Source organism: Plecotus auritus (assembly GCF_963455305.1).
Source record: "Plecotus auritus genome assembly, chromosome: 4".
Lineage (NCBI taxonomy): Eukaryota > Metazoa > Chordata > Mammalia > Chiroptera > Vespertilionidae > Plecotus > Plecotus auritus.
In genome coordinates, this window is record NC_137775.1 from 109,152,412 (window position 1) to 109,169,642 (window position 17,231).

General features: G+C 43.5%; 1 protein-coding gene across 21 annotated transcripts in view; it reads right to left on the reverse strand.

The window, feature by feature from the left end:
* Positions 1 to 17,231, reverse strand: part of ACTR3B (actin related protein 3B) — a 156,532-nt gene that overhangs the window by 115,645 nt on the left and 23,656 nt on the right. For 18 of the 21 annotated variants that reach the window (XR_013960535.1, XR_013960536.1, XR_013960537.1 and 15 more), the window contains 2 exons: positions 11,644 to 11,768; positions 10,912 to 11,022 (listed from right to left, as the gene is read on the reverse strand). The exons of the other annotated variants lie outside the window; for them this stretch is intronic. Coding sequence is in view for 11 of the 18 variants with exons in the window: in XM_080667017.1 (XP_080523143.1) it covers positions 10,912 to 11,022; positions 11,644 to 11,768 (236 nt within the window). In the remaining 7 variants the exon portion in view is untranslated. The remainder of the gene's footprint in view (positions 1 to 10,911; positions 11,023 to 11,643; positions 11,769 to 17,231) is intronic. 21 annotated transcript variants of the gene reach the window in all.

Consider the following 17,231-nt stretch of genomic DNA (forward strand, 5'->3'; position numbering starts at 1 on the left):
AGAGATAAGGAAGGCTACTTCATAATACTACAGGGAGCAATCCAACAAGAAGAAATAACTCTGGTAAACATATATGTACCCAATACAGGAGCACCCAAACACATAAAAAAACTCCTGGAGGATATCAAGGGAGAGATTGACAGCAATACAATCATAGTAGGAGACTTTAATACCCCACTATCACCATTGCACAAATCCTCTAAACAAAAAATCAGCAAAGAAACATCAATCCTAAATGACTCACTAGACCAGATGGAATTAATTGACATCTTCAGAACATTTCACCCCAAAGCCACAGAATATACATTCTTCTCAAGTGCACATGGGTCATTTTCAAAGATAGACCATATATTGGGACATAGGCAAAGTCTCTTCAAATTCAAGAAGATAGACATCATATCAAGCATCTTCTCAGACCACAGTGGCATAAAACTGGAAATCAACTACAATAAAAACAACCCAAAGAAATCAAACACATGGAGACTAAACAGCATGCTATTAAACAATGACTGGGTTACCAGAGAGATCAAGGAAGAAATAAAAAACATCATGGCAACAAATGACAATGAAAACACTACAATCCAAAATCTATGGGACACAGTGAAAGCAGTCTTGAGAGGCAAGTTCATAGCTCTACAAGCCTACTGCAAAAAACAAGAAACAATTGTAATAAATTACCTAACCCAACAACTCAAAGAGTTAGAAAAAGAGCAACAAGAAAAGCCCAGTGTAAGCAGAAGGAAGGAAATAATAAAAATCAGAGTGGAGATAAACGACATAGAGACCAAAGAAACAATACAAAAGATCAACAAAACCAAGAGCTGGTTCTTTGAAAGGATAAACAAGATTGATGAACCTCTAGCCAGGCTCACCAAGAAGCAAAGTGAGAGGACCCAAACAAACAAAATCAGAAATGAAAGAGGTGAAATAACAACAGATCCCGCCAAAATACAAAGGATTGTTAAAAAAATACTACGACAACTCTATTCCAACAAACTGGACAACCTGGAGGAAATGGACATATTCCTAGAAAAATATATCCTTCCAAAACTCAATCAGGAAGAATCTAAACAGCTCAATATGCCAGTAACTATGGAAGAAATTGAAGCAGTTCCGGCAAACAAAAGCCCGGGGCCAGACGGCTTCACAGGAGAGTTTTACCAAACATTCAAGGAAGAACTAAAACCTATCCTCCTCAGACTATTCCAAAAAATTCAAGAGGAAGGAACACTTCCAAGCTCCTTCTATGAAGCCAGCATCACCCTAATACCAAAACCAGATAAAGACAACACAATGAAGGAGAATTACAAGCCAATATCCCTCATGAACGTAGATGCCAAAATCCTCAACAAAATTCTAGCAAATTGGATCCAGCAGTACATCAGAAAGATCATACACCATGACCAAGTAGGGTTTATCCCAGGAATGCAAGGATGGTACAATATCCACAAATCAATAAATGTGATACATCACATAAACAAATTGAGAGATAAAAATCACATAGTCATATCAATTGATGCAGAAAAAGCATTTGACAAAATCCAACACCCTTTCTTGATAAAAACACAAGTTATTAGAAAGAATACACTCTCAATGCAAAACGAAGAGAAAACCAAGCCTGAGTGTTAAAAAATTAATACATAAATAAAACGCACTAAAAACAGAAAGCATAACATAAAGCAAGTGGCTAAACTAAGAGCAGCCATAGCTGCCACAGCAGCACGCAAACCAAGGGGTTGATTGAGGTCAGAAGACAGTGATCTCTCTCCACCTCGGTTAGCTGGAAAGATGAAAAGAGTCTAAGTACTTACAGAGCACCAGGCGCCAGTAATGAGTTCAATGAAAGTGAGTTATTTGTACCAAAATCACCGCAAAGACCAGTGAGAAACTCTCCCACCACAGAGGAAAAGTCTCTCAGTAAAGACCATGAAACAAAATCAAATCACACTACAGGCCATAGACCCACCTAAACAAGGTGCCCCAGAGAGGTCAAAGTCAGCACCTTCAGTCAGTGGGACAAGATCAGAAATGATCTAAAGCCCATCATGAGGAACTGATTACATAAATTATGCCACTTCCATAAAACATAGCATTTCATCTGCAGCAATGAAAGGATGATCCCCACATATGCTAATATGAAACAAGCTCTGTGATAAAACATTACACAAGAGGAAGATGTCTCCATACATTGTTTTTATAAGTTATTTTTAATTGACTTGAGAGAGAGAGAGACATTGATGTGAGAAACATTGATCAGCTGCTCCCTCCCACTGCACCTTGATTGAACCCGCAACCTAGGTATGTGCCCTGACTGGGAATCAAACCACCAGTGACCTTTCAGTGCACGGATGACGCCCAAACAACTAAGCCACACCGGCAAGGGCTACTACATACATTCTTAAATATTCTTTTCATTGACAATTTTTAATTGAAACTTTTTATAAATATAAGGTGGCGGAGGAAGGGCATTGTTGGAGTATGTACACAGTTTCGGTTTGCACAGTGGAAAATTTCTAGACATCTCTTCCACAACAATGTAAATACAGTTAACATGACTGGACTTAAAAATGGTAGGAAGGAAAATTTCATATTAAATTTCATATTATGCTTTTTATCATGATTTTTTACTTATTTTAAATAAAAAGTCAAGGTGTTCAATAGTAAGTGTATTTTGTTATCACTTATATAAAACAAAAGTTTATGTGAAATCCATGTGCCTGCACACAATTATCTCTGTGAAGACCAACCATGAACTGGTTAAGAGTTGGTAGCAGGATGGGCAGGAGGCATCCGAGCTGGGAACCCTTCTGCACCTTCTGCATCCTGCTTTGTGTGCTCATCTCAGCTGGCTATCACCTAGCCGGGTGCTTTCGTTTAGAATCTGTGTAGTAACTGAAGCAAAGCTCACAGTGCCCCACATAAGATTTAATCACTGAAATTAGAACCAATCTATTCCCTGGGTGGGTGAGAGAAAGCAGTCTTAAAACCTGGGGGAGAAATAATGAAGTCATACTCAAAAGCAGATTACAAATGAGGGATCTCAAAGTCACATTACTCACTTTAACGTTACTCCTCAAGGGTTTAATTGATACCTGTGAAGTGCCCAGCACCTAGTTTGCACTACAAATGTTAGAAATTATTAGTTTAGGTTTCTTTCATTTAAATACATGTACTGGGAGAAACCAAGATGGCGGCATAGGTGAACACCTAAACTGCTGCCTCGCACAACAATTTCAAAACTACAGCTAAAAGACAGAACGGACATCATCTAGAACCACAGGAAAGCTGGATGAATGGAAATTCTACAACTAGAAGGAAAGAGGGGGGCACACGGAGACTCAGAGGAGCTGCAAAAGGCTGAGGTACGGAGACACACACACGGAGAGGACGGGCGGCTGAGTGCCTGGCTAGCTTTCTCTAGCGGTAGAGAGGCGGAAGCTCCCGACTGCACTGAACCCCATTTCAGACTGCACTGAATCCCAGTTCCGGGTGAGACCCTGGGGTCCCAGACTCATACGAGGGGGCGGGGGGAGTCTGGACTGTTGGGAAAAGAGAGGAGCGCACGGAAACTCAGGGGAGTTGCAAAAGGCAGAGGTCTGGAGGCGCACGTGCAAGTGTGCGCAGAGAGGGCTAACTGAGTGTGCCGCTGGCTTTCTCTAGTGGAAGACGGAAGCTCCCGACTGCGCTGAACTCCAGTTCTGGGTGAGTTTCTGGGAACCCAGACTCATTCGAGGAGAAACTGGACTGTCTGACAGCAGGCGAAACTCAAGGGCAGCTTTCTCTCAGAGGTGCTTGCAGCAATTACCGAGGGACACTGAGACCCAGGGGCCTCAAAAGGCAGGGCTAACAGGAAGCCAAGGCTGTCTGCTCAACCCTGAGACTCCGCCCCATCCAAGCTGAGCACAGAGGCTTTTTGCAATTTTGCAAGTCTTGTCTCATAAGGCTGTCTCCAGCACAGAAGTTCTCCCATCGTAGACACAGCTGATCCTCACAGCCAATTGGCCTGGAGGTCAATTCCTCCCAGTGATACCAACAACAATCAAGGCTTAACTACAACAAGGCTGTACACACAGCCCACAAAGGGGTGTACCAAGAGTGTCCACCTCAGGTAACTGGGGAGGCTGAGCCACTGGGCCATATAGGACACCTAGCACACAAAGCTACTCTACCAACTCAGGGAAGCAACCAAAATGCGAAGACAAAGAAACAGATCACAAATGAAAGAAATGGAGGAAAGTAAATGACTGGATATAGAGTTCAAAACCACGGTTATAAGGTTTTTCAAGAATTTCCTAGAAAAGGCCAATAAATTTAGCGAGACCCTTGAGGATATAAAAAAGGACCAACTAGAAATTAAACATACACTGACTGAAATAAAAAATATTATACAGAGACCCAACAGCAGACCAGAGGAACGCAAGAATCAAGTCAAAGATTTGAAATACAAAGAAGCAAAAAACACTCAACTGGAAAAGCAAAAAGAAAAAAGAATCCAAAAATTTGAAGATAGTGCAAGGAGCCTCTGGGACAACTTGAAGCGTACCAATATCCGAATTATGGGGGTGCCAGAAGAAGAGAGAGAGCAAGATACTGAAAACCTATTTGAAGAAATAATGACAGAAAACTTCCCCCACCTGGTGAAAGAAATAGACTTACAAGTCCAGGAAGCGCACAGAACCCCAAACAAAAGGAATCCAAAGAGAACCACACCAAGACACATCATAATTAAAATGACAAGAGCAAAGGACAAAGAGAGAATATTAAAAGCAGCAAGAGAAAAGCAGTTAGTTACCTACAAGGGAGCACCCATACGATTGTCAGCTGATTTCTCAACAGAAACTATGCAGGCCAGACAGGAGTGGCAAGAAATATTCAAAGTGATGAACAGCAAGAACCTACAACCAAGATTACTCTACCCAGCAAAGCTATCATTCAGAATTGAAGGGCAGATAAAAAGCTTCACAGATAAGAAAAAGCTAAAGGAGTTCATCACCACCAAACCAGTATTATATGAAATGCTGAAAGGTACTCTTTAAGAAGAGGAAGAAGAAGAAAAAGGTAAAGATAAAAATTATGAACAACAAATACATATCTATCAACAAGTGAATCTAAAAATCAAGTGAATAAAAAATCTGATAAACAGAATAAACTGGTGAATATAATAGAATCAGGGGCATAGAAAGGGAGTGGACTGACAATTCTCAGGGGGAAAGGGGTGTGGGGTGTGCGGGAAGAGACTGGACAAAAATCGTACACCTATGGATGAGGACAGTGGCGGGGAGGTAAGGGCAGAGGGTGGGATGGGAACCAGGTGGAGGGGAGCTATGGGGGGGAAAAAGAGAAACAATTGTAATAATCTGAACAGTAAAGATTTATTAAATTAAAAATAATAAATAAATAAAATAAATAAATACATGTACTGGTCACAGTATGTCTCTTAAGGGACCTCCTACCAATCTGAAAAATGGGCCTAATAACTACCTCCCTCAGGGTCACTGGTGGGATGAAATAAATGAGTTGATACATGTGACTACTGGGCGGGTGGGGGGTGGGGGACAGTCGCACAGCAAATGCTCAATAGAAGTCAGCTGCAACATCAATGAGTCTCAGACCAGAAGAAATAACCTGTATGAACTAAAGAAATCTACAAAGTTTTTTCTCACCTTAAATAGGAATCCAAGCACTTTAACAAGTTACCTTTATAAGCAAAGCATTTCAACTGAGTTGAGGGGAAAAGTGGCAAGAGGGAAAGGTTACAAAGGTATGGAAAGTATAGGTAGGTCTTGGTCGGGTGGTTCAGTTGATTGGAGTGTCATCCTGTGCACCAAAAGGTTGAGGGTTCAATTCCCAGTCAGGGCACATACCTAGATTGTGGGTTCAATCATACCTGTGGTCACATAGTATGGCAGGCACTACCCATTGCCTACCCCCATCCATTCTCCCATCTGCCTTCCTGACTGACCACTGACCAGTCATAGGAGGCAGCGACAGGCCAGAAGATGAGCATGTCCCTGAATTCCCTGTAGACAGGGATGGCTGAAGGACTAAATTCTGGCCAATAAGAAGCAAAAGCTGATGGATACGCCTTCTAGGAAAGCTCCTTAAAGGTCAAGGGCAGACTCAAGCAGCAATCTCCTTTCTGCCCTTAACCCGCCCTTGCTTGGAACATAGTGGTGCTGACAGCAGCTGCAGCAGCCACCTTGTGATGATGAGATCCTTGGAATGGAAGCCTCATGCTAATCTCAGCTGGCTGTCACCCAGACAGGTGCTTGCAGGAGCACAAGGTCCCTAATGACACAGGGAGTGCCAGACCAGCACTGGCCCCGACTACAAATTGAACAACAATAAAAGCCCCAACTGTTTAAACTACTATTCTTTATACTTCTATTACTTGCTACCAACACTATCTGTGGAGAATTTACATTAAAATCCATATACTTCCATTTAAGGAATGCTTACAATATAATTAGACTACCCTGCTTCTTGAATCAAATTCAGCATTATTAAGGGCATATCCTCATGGGTTCTGAGAACCATAATCATAAATCCATTTCTTCCTCAATCCTCCATTTCTTCTATGTTTACTACCAGTAATTGTTCCTTTAGGATACCAATTTAAATAAAATTTCCCTAAGCCACTATTTATGACAACTCTAAATTGGAGGCATCGTGTCTTCAAACATATTAAAACATCACAGGAACGCAAGCTGCATAAACATTTTTATTCATAAGAATGGTAAAATAGCCCTAGCTGGTTTGGCTCAGTGGATAGAGTGTCAGCCTGCGGACTGAAGGGTCCCAGGTTCGATTCCGGTCAAGGGCACATGCCCAGGTTTCAGGTCAATCCCCAGTAGGGGGCATGCAAGAGGCAGCCAATTAATGATTCTCTCACATCATGTTTCTATCTCCCTCTCCCTCTCTGAAATCAGTAAAGATATATTTTTTAAAAAAAGAATGGTAAAATATCATCTGGTATTGATTCCAAAATGAATAATTAGTCACTGTCATAAAAACCAACCCATAGTTCTGGATTAAGCCAGCAAACTGTACACATGGATCTAATACTGCCCCACCCCAATCTCCTGTAACTGCAGCAACGAAACCTTTTTAAAAGCTATAGGCCTGGGGTGGGGGAGGGAGGCAGGGGACTAGAGGGGATCAATAGGGGGAAAAGAGGGACATATGTAATACTTTCAACAATAAAGAATTTTTTAAAAAGGAGAAGTGCTTTGTAATTGGGAAAGCTTTATGAATATATGATATGATCATGCCCCACGTGGTAGGAAAAAAACAACAACTATAGCCCTGACTGGTTTGGCTCAGTGGATAGAGCATCGGCCTGCGGACTGAAGGGTCCCAGGTTCAATTCCGGTCAAGGCATGTACCTTGGTTGCAGGCACATCCCCAGTAGGGGTTGTGCAGGAGGCAGCTGATCAATGTTTCTCTCTCATCGATGTTTCTAACTCTCTATCCCTCTCCCTTCCTCTCTGTAAAAAAATCAATAAAATATATTTTTTAAAAAAAACAAACAACTATACATCCTTCCCTGACTGGCATGGCTCAGTGGTTGAGCGTCGGCCCATGAACCAGGAGGTCACGGTTTGATTCCCGATCAGAGCACATGCCCGGGTTGAAGACTCGATCCCCAGTGTGGGGTATGCAGGAGGCAGCCGTTCAATGATTCTCTCTCATCACTGATGTTTCTATCTCTCTATCCCTCTCCCTTTCTCTCTGAAATCAATAAAAATGTATTTAAAAAAAACAAAACTATAAATCCTCAAGGAAGGGAAGACAGGGAGGAGATGACAACACACTGGAGGCTGGAAAGCACGGGGGCCACTAGGAACTAACTGAGCAAACCCAACAAGTAGCCTTGGCTCAGCTGGCGGCAACTAGACCGAGCAGGGCTGCACCCTCTCAAGAAGAAGCAGGGAGGGACCATCCCTACAACAGGACACACCGCATGGAAGGTCCATTGTGTTGTTTACCTGACTCAGTGGTTGGCAAACTATGGCTCGCGAGCCGCGGTTTGCCGCTCTGTTGACTAATGAGTTTGCCGACCACTGGGATAGGGGCTTAATCACAAGGAACAACAGCAGCCTGTAATTATTGGAATCAAGAGTCTAGGTCAGTGGTTGGCAAACTCATTAGTCAACAGAGCGGCAATCCGTGGCTCGTGAGCCGCAGTTTGCCGACCACTGACCTGACTGGGCACAGGATGTGCCACATAACTAGCAGAACGTTGGTCCTGGGTGCGTCTGGGGGTGCTGCTGGAGAGGCGAGCATCCAGCGAACCGAGTGAAGAGGTGTCCCCTCACGTGGGCGGCATCATCCCACAACTACCAAGGACCGAATGGAACAAAAAGATGGAAGAAGGGTGATATTCCCTCTCTTTTTGCCTCTTTCTTGCTCAACTCACAGTCAAAGTTTCCAAATCTTTTCTGAAGTTAAAACTCAATTTCTGGATTGGGGGTGGAGGGGATTGGAGGGATTGAGCAAAACAAAAGAAAAAAAGAGAGAAGACATGGACAACAGTGTGGTGATTGGGGGGAGGGGGAAGTGGGCAAAGAGGGGATAAATGGTGATGGAAAAAATAAAGAAAAATAAACTCAATTTCTTCTCCCCAGCCCCACAATTCTCTGAAATCCATTATTCTGGTTTGGACACGGGGCAATTCAGTGACAGAGTGGTTCCCATTTGCTCTGCTCAGTCCACACAACCAATGGGAGCCGAGTCTCTGGAACTGTGTGAAAAATGAGAGCCACGAGGAGCACCCCATTTGCTCTGATGTCTGTCACAGCAGTCAGAAAGGACACCCTGTGGCTGCTGAAGGACACAGAATTTAGAACTCTTAGACTCATATGGAGAAGCCCTCATCCGATGCAGCTGTTTAGTAAATGTCTTCAATGAACTTCGATGACTCAGCTGTAAATGTCTACACTGCTTTACTCCTGTCACTACTGCAGTAACCGATGATAAGGGCAGACACCTGAGAGAAATGCACATCTCCACACTCCCTCAATCACACCACGCATTGAACCAACCTGCAGAATCCAAAATGCAACGTATATAACACAGTATTTTCTTATCTTTAATAAACTTGATTATTTTTGAACCTTCTCCACAGATGTTCATTTTTGGCAAATGAACTTTAGCTTTTCCACATTCACACCAAACACTTCCAATTCTTTCCTGGCGAGTGATTTTAGCTTACTGGCCTACATATGCCAGCTAAATAAAAAATAAAAAAAAAAAAAAAATAGGAGACATTTCCTGTGGGCTGTGTCCTGTGCATCTGCTCCACAGGCCTCGTGGATGAGGTCCCTCAGGTGGAGTAAGAGGGACAATTCCTGGCACAGTGAGCCGAGCAGACAGAAGGAAGCAGCTGGGCATGGCGCCCGCTCCTAAAATCCTGTCCAACAGGTAGCCATGTGATGCACTAGAGAAGGAAAAGTGCCAAACCTGACAGGTGGGAGTCTATGATTTGTTTTGGCTACAAAGACAAAGCCACTCAGACACATTGTCACTTCCTGGCTCCATTTACTTTACAGGAACCACTGGAGGTACACGGGAGGGACACACGGCAGCCTGGAAAGCACAGTGCTCAGCCTGGACAGCTAAATTATGTAGGTGTGTTTTTTTTAAATATATTTTATTGATTTTTACAGAGACAAAGGGAGAGGGATAGAGAGTTAGAAACATCAATGAGAGAGAAACATCGATCAGCTGCCTCTTGCACACCCCCTACTGGGGATGTGCCTGCAACCAAGGTACATGCCCCTGACCGGAATCGAACCTGGGACCCTTCAGTCCGCAGGCCAAGGCTCTATCCACTAAGCCAAACCAGCTAGGGCTAAATTATGTAGGTTTTAATAGGCAGTTTACATTATATGCAATTGCTCTCTATAGAGCATCAGTTTTGTACATGTAATTAATTTTAACTTAAAAAGAATATTTCATGGAAGAAAACACATAATATTGAGTATAACAATTAGAACAGAATCCATAATCAAGACACAATTCTTCTCATTTTTCTGTAATTGTTTATTTTGTTTGAATAAGATCAAGTGACATAATCAGGGCCCATAACCCCACTCAATTTTATCTTGCTGTAAGATTTAAAACTCGGCAAAATAATATCTTGCCTTGGTTTCCTCTGTTGTAAGAAGCAAAAACTCACAGCCACCCAGTTACTTTATGGGGCTATCTATGTACACAGCTGTTTCCTACCCAACCAATCCCTCTCCTCCAACTCCCTGGCTGTTGGAGGCCTGTTTAGGTCCCTACCCTCTAGGGCCATGATCAGAGAGGGTCCCCTCCCAGCCCCAGTGAGAGAATCCTGTTTACTCTAAACCTGTCAAGGTAATTCCATCCCCAAGGTGGAATGGATGGTGGGTGAATCTGCTGGAAAGGTTTCTGGGAATCTTAAAAGGTGAGCCTCTCTCTGAAAGCACAGATACCAAGACATGGAAACCTGGCAGGCTGGGCCTGAGGGGAACCACACAGGAGGCCCAGCTGGCACACTGGGCCGGCTCTCGCTTCCGTCACTGAGTGGCTAAGATGACCTGCCCTGGAACCACCCAACTCTAGGCTGCCTGTTTAATGAGATAATGAGCCCTTTCTGGCATTAGACATTTTTGCTAACCCTTCCATTATTTGCCCAAGAAAGCACCCTGATTCATACAAGTTGCTTTAGCAGAAATAAAGACTCCCCAGGGAAGACTATCTTGAGTTTAACCATTTGTACACCATAAGCGTCTATAGACGCAAGCAGCAGACCTTTTTTAATTAAATTCAAAATATCGTGGTGTGTGAGGATGGTTTCCATTTTGGACACATGGCAGTTAACTGGTTAAATGCAAGCACTTGGGAATTTACGGAGCTATAACCCTCTTAGGTCCAGTTACTCACCATTAAGAAGTAATGATCCTCAGGTTCAGCTCGAAGATATTTAAAAATCACATGTTCCATGAACCTTTCCATAAGATCCCAGTCTTCGATTATTCCGTGTCTTATTGGCCACTAACCCAAGAGAAACCAAGTATGTCAAGCCTCAGTTCACATCAGTGAGAGCAACTCTAACGACAAGGCCCGGGGAGACTGAACAACTACAGAATCAAGGTCCCCTTTGTATGAAGTGAATGTTAGTCCCATAGAGAAAAGACACTTTAACAGAAAGACTTATGTAATTGTTTATACTCTAACTCCACCCATTTCTAAGGACAAAGAATGTCTTAACAGTGGAGTGGCAGGTGCAAAGTGCAGCTAATCCACCATACCATTGACTGGGAGGTTCTGTTTTTTGGTGTTTTTTTTAGAACAAACGTCTACTTAAATAATTTTAATGCTTCTCTTTAATTAATCAATCTGCAACTTTCCATATTTGACAGGTCCTTCAGTCAACCTGTGATTTTCCATCTCAGCAGGACCTCCCTTCACATGCAAGCCTGAGTCCAGATTGTGTCCCAGGGCTCTGAAAATCCACCCACTTCCCCAACTCCAAAACAACAAAACCTCTTTACAAACATAAGGATAAAAACACATTTAACTCACAAGCACACTTTCTAGATAATCTGCCATTCTGCATGGTTTGTTCTACAACTCATCCTGGCTACTCACTGAAGCCATTCCCGCTGGGCTCACCTTGGTGGCGTATGTGGGTTTATCGATGGCTTCATCCCCAATGAAAAAGTCCAGGTCATCCACGCCCCTCAACACTTTCCTTTGTGCTTGGTCAACTACCTTTGCTGACTCTCTGACAGCAATACCTTAAAAAAAATAAGTAAATAAAAATATTTCCATCACTATCCACATTTATTTCAATAATTAAGAAAGGGGTTCCAAATTTAGGGGGAGAACCAAGATGGTGGGGTAGGTAAACATTGGTACTTGTTGCCTCCCACAATCAAAATTGCAACTAAAATACAGAACAACCATCATTCAGAACTACCTGAAATCTGGCTGAATGGAAGTCCTACAACTAGAGAAGGAAGGAAGAAAGCACATTGAGACTGGTAGGAGGGGCAAAGGTGCAGAACTGGCCTGGTCCGATGCCCCATTTTTTTAACTGGGAGAGGTATCGTGGCTGCAGAGGCCTCCCATGAAGAGCAAGAGGTCCCAGCCCCATACCAGTCCAGGGTTCCAGAGCTGGGAAGAGAAATCCCCGTAACTTCAGGCTGTAAAAAATAGTCGGGATTATGGCTAAAAAGACACAGGTATTTCTCTTAAAGGCACACAGACTTACACAGTCCACTTTCTCTGAGCACTGGGCAGCGGCATTGGGGGAGCCAGGGAAATATGGGAAGGTACTAGACTCTCTGGCATTGGGGCAGGAACTCAGGGGATGGCTTTCTCCCAGACAGGAGTGCTTGCAGGGGTCATTGTCATTGTTCCTGTGCTGGTACCTCCCCCTGTCGCAGAGCTAACAGGCAACCATATCTGAGTTTCCATTAGCTTGACTCACGCTGTTCGCCAGGCCCTGGTGATTCCCTAAGACCCCACCCCATCCAATGTGCAACCCTACCCAAGATGCTTGCAGCAGCTTGTTGATATGAATGGGCTCTCCTGGCTCAGGCTTCAGACTTTCCTAAAATCTCTAAAATAAGCAGCAGCTGGTGTCAGCGTGCCCCATACTACCAATAAGAGGCCCAAGATGTCACACTAGCACCAGCCTGCCTTGCTTCACACCTGGGCCTCACCTGGTCACTTCCAAGCCCAATACATGTGGCAGCCATCTACAGATCGTTCTGTAGCTCCTGTTCAGTGGCTCCAGGCAGTCACTAACTTTGCACCTCCCAGAGGCAGTGCACTCAGTGAACAGCTTCAGACCATACCAGATTACAACTCTACACATCCACAGCAACACATTCAAGGGGCCAACTCAGTGAGCACCAAAGTCCCACTGAAGTAAGTCCTGCTCCATAGGGGTGTCTCCTGCACAGCAGATCTCCCACTGTCATTGCAGCTGGTCCTCACAGCCAACTGGCCTGGAGTTCAATTCCTCCCAGTGACACCAACAGCTATCAAGAGTCAACTACAACAAAACTGTGCACACAGTCCACACAGGGATGTACCTAGAGTGCCCAGCTCAAGTGACTCAGGAGGCTGAGCCACTGGGCCCTACAGGACACCTACTACACAAGTCCACTCTACCAATTCCAGGAGACATAGCAGCTCTACCTAATACATAGAAACAAACACAGGGAAGCGGCCAAAATGCAGAGACAAAGAAACATGTCACAAATGAAAAAACAGAAGAAATCTCAAAAAAGAATTAAATGAAAGGGAAGCAAGCAAACTACTAGATACAGAGTTTAAAACAGGGGTGGGCAAACTTTTTGACTCGAGGGCCACAATGGGTTCTTTTTATTTATTTATTTATTTATTTTTAATATATTTTATTGCTTTTTTACAGAGAGGAAGGGAGAGGGATAGAGAGTTAGAAACATCGATGAGAGAGAAACATCGATCAGCTGCCTCCTGCACACCTCCTACTGGGTATGTGCCCGCAACCAAGGTACATGCCCTTGACCGGAATCGAACCTGGGACCTTTCAGTCCGCAGGCCGACGCTCTATCCACTGAGCCAAACCGGTTAGGGCACACAATGGGTTCTTAAACTGGACCGGAGGGCCGGAACAAAAGCATGGATGGAGTGTTTGTGTGAACTAATATAAATTCAAAGTAAAGGAGCGGAGGGAGAGCAAGAGAACCGCATAGAACAGCCGGATAAAACCATGGTTATAAGGTTACTCAAGAATCTTAATGAAGGCTTTAATGGACTTAGTGAGACTTTCAAGAACCTTAGTGAGAACATCAAAGACATGAAAAGGGACCAGTCAGAAATTAAGCATACACTACTTGAAATAAGAAATAATGTACAGGGATTCAACAGTAGAATAGAGAATTCCAAAAATCAAATCAATGATTTGGAATATGAGGAAGCAAAACACACCCAATCAGAAGAGCAAAAATAAAAAAGAATCCAAAAATATGAAGAAAGTGTAAAGAGCCTCTGAGACAACTTGAAGCAGACCAACATTTGCATTATGGGGTGCCTGAAGGAGAAGAGGGAGAGCTATATATTGAAAACCTATTTAAAGAAATAATGACAACTTCCCATACCTGGTGAAAGAAATAGACCTACAAGTCCAGGAAACACAAAGAACCCCAGACAAGAGTAACCCAAAGAGGCCCACACCAAGACACAACATAATTAAAATGCCAAGGGTTAAGGACAGAGAGATAATCTTAAAAGCAGCAAGAGAAAAACGGTTAGTTACCTACAAAGGAGCATCCATACGACAGTCAACTGATTTCTCAACAGAAATTTTGCAGGCCAGAAGGGAGTGGCAAGAAATATTCAAAGTGATAAATAGCAAGGACCTACAACCAAAATTACTCTACCCAGCAAAGCTATCATTTAGAACTGAAGGTCAGATAAAGAGCTTCACAGACAAGAAAAAGCTAAAGGAGTTCATCATCACCAAACCTGTATTACATGAAATGTTAAAGGGTAGTCTTTAAGAAGAGGAAGAGAAGGAGGATGGGGAGGGGGAGGGTGTAGGGGTGGAGAATGGGAGAAAGAGGAGGAAGAAGAAGAAGAGGAGGAGGAGGAGGAGAAGGAAGAGGAGGAAGAAGAAAAGGAGGTGGAGGAGGAGGAGGGAGAGAAGAAGGAAGAAGAAAAAAATACGTACAATAAAATGGCAATAAATACATATCTATCAACAACTGAAACTAAAAATCAAAATAAACAAACAAGGAATCTAATAAACAAAATCAACTGATGAATAAATAGAACCAGAGGCATGGAAACATGGAACAGACTGATGAATCTCAGAGGGAAGGGGGGCAGAAGAGAGTAACTAAAGATCTTATATTCATACCAGAGGCCCAGTGCACGAAATTCATGCACGGGGGGGGGGGGGGGAGGGGGGTGTCCCTCAGCCCGGCCTGCACCCTCTTTAATCTGGGACTCCTTGGGGGATGTCCGACTGCCGGATTAGGCCTGATCCCACACCGGCAGTCAGACATCCCTCTCACAATCTGGGACTGCTGGCTCCTAACTGCCTGCCTGACTGCCTGCCTGCCTGCCTGATTGCCCCTAACTGCTTCTGCCTGCCAGCCTGATTACCCCCTAATCGCTCCCCTGCCGGCCTGATTGAGGCCTAACCGCACCCTTGCCAGCCTGGTCGCCCCCAACTGCCCTCCCCTGCCAGCCCAATCACCCCCAACTGCCCTCCCCTGCCAGCCCGATCGCCCCCAACTGCTCTCCCCTGCCGGCCCGATCGCCCCCAACTGCCCTCCCCTGCCAGCCTGATTGCCCCCAACTGCCCTCCCCTGCCGGTCATCCTGTGGCAGCCATCTTGTGATGACCATCTTGTGATGACGTGAGGGCATCACTCGAGGGCACGAAGACCACCTAGGCTTTTATTAGTATAGATATGCATTACCTATGGACACAGGCAATAGGGTGGTGAAGACCTGGGGGGGGGGGGGTGGGAACCTGGTGGAGGGGGGCAACGGGGGATAAAGGAAGACATCTGTAATACTCAACAATAAAGATTTTTATAGAGAATCCAGATATCGACCCAAACCAATATGCGCAATTAATATTTGACAAAGGAGGCATGAGCATACAATGGAGTCAAGACAGTCTCTTCAATAAATGGTGTTGGGAAAATTGGACAGATACATGCAAAAAAATGAAACTAGATCACCAACTTACACCATACTCAAAAATAAACTCAAAATGGATACAGGACTTAAATATAAGATGGGAAACCATAAAAATACTAGAGGAATCCACAGGCAGCAAAGTCTCAGACATATGCCAAAAGAACTTTTTCACTGATACTGCCCCTAGGGCAATGGAAGCCAAACAGAAAATAAACAAATGGGACTACATCAAAATAAAAAGCTTTTGCACAGCAAAAGAAACCATCAACAAAACAACAAGAAACCCCACTGTATGGGAGAACATATTTGCAAATGGTATCACTGATAAAGGTTTAATTTCCAACATCTACAGGCAGCTTATACAACTTAATAAAAGGAAGATAAATGATCCAATAAAAAAAATGGGCAAAGGACCTAAATAGAATCTTTTCGAAAGAAGACAGAAGGAAGGCCAAGAGACACATGAAAACATGCTCAAAGTCACTAATTATCCGAGAGATGCAAATCAAAACGACAATGCGATACCATCTCACACCTGTCAGAATGGCTATCATCAACAAATCAACAAACGACAAGTGTTGGCGAGGATGTGGAGAAAAAGGAACCCTCGTCACTGCTGGTGGGAATGCAGACTGGTGCAGCCACTGTGGAGAACAGTATGGAGTTTCCTCAAAAAACTGAAAATGGAACTCCCATTTGACCCAGTAATCCCACTCCTAGGAATATATCCTAAGAAACCAGAAACACCAATCAGAAAGGATATATGCACCCCTATGTTCATAGCAGCACAATTTACAATAGCTAAGATTTGGAAACAGCCTAGGTGCCCGTCAGCAGATGACTGGATCAGAAAACTATGGTACATCTACACAATGGAATACTATGCTGCCATAAAAAAGAAGGAATTACTACCATTTGTAGGCACCTGGATGGAATTAGAGAACATTATGCTAAGTGAAATAAGCCAGTCAATGAAAGAAAAATACCACATGATCTCACTCATTTGGGGATAATGAAAAACATTATAAACTGATGAACAAAAAGATAGTTACAGAGGCAGTAAAGCATCAAACAGACTGTCTAATTACAGCGGGAAGGTTAGGGAGAGGTGGGGGAAATAAGAGATCAACTGAAGGACTTGTATGCATGCATATAAGAGTAACCAATGGATGCAAAACATTGGGGGGTGAGGGCATGTATGGGAGTGGGGTGGGGGGGGCAATGGTAAGATATGTACACATATGATACCTTAATAAAAATTTGAAAAAAAAAACAATAAAGATTTTTTAAAATAAAAAAAAAATTTTAAGCATAAATAATTAAGAAAGGGTAATAGAATCCCTATGTATATGCAAGTAAATATTTCATGTTAGGGATTTAGGGAGGCTAGAGGGTTTCCCAAAAAAGACACTACTAAAGAGCATGTAAAGCACTACAGGACCAGTTCTACATTCTGGCATTGCTTTTGGTAGGGCACAGGGAACTTAGCTGCTCTGCTTTTAGTGCTGACAGAAGCTACATTACTCCATTTCTCAGTTCCATCTGAAAAAAAAT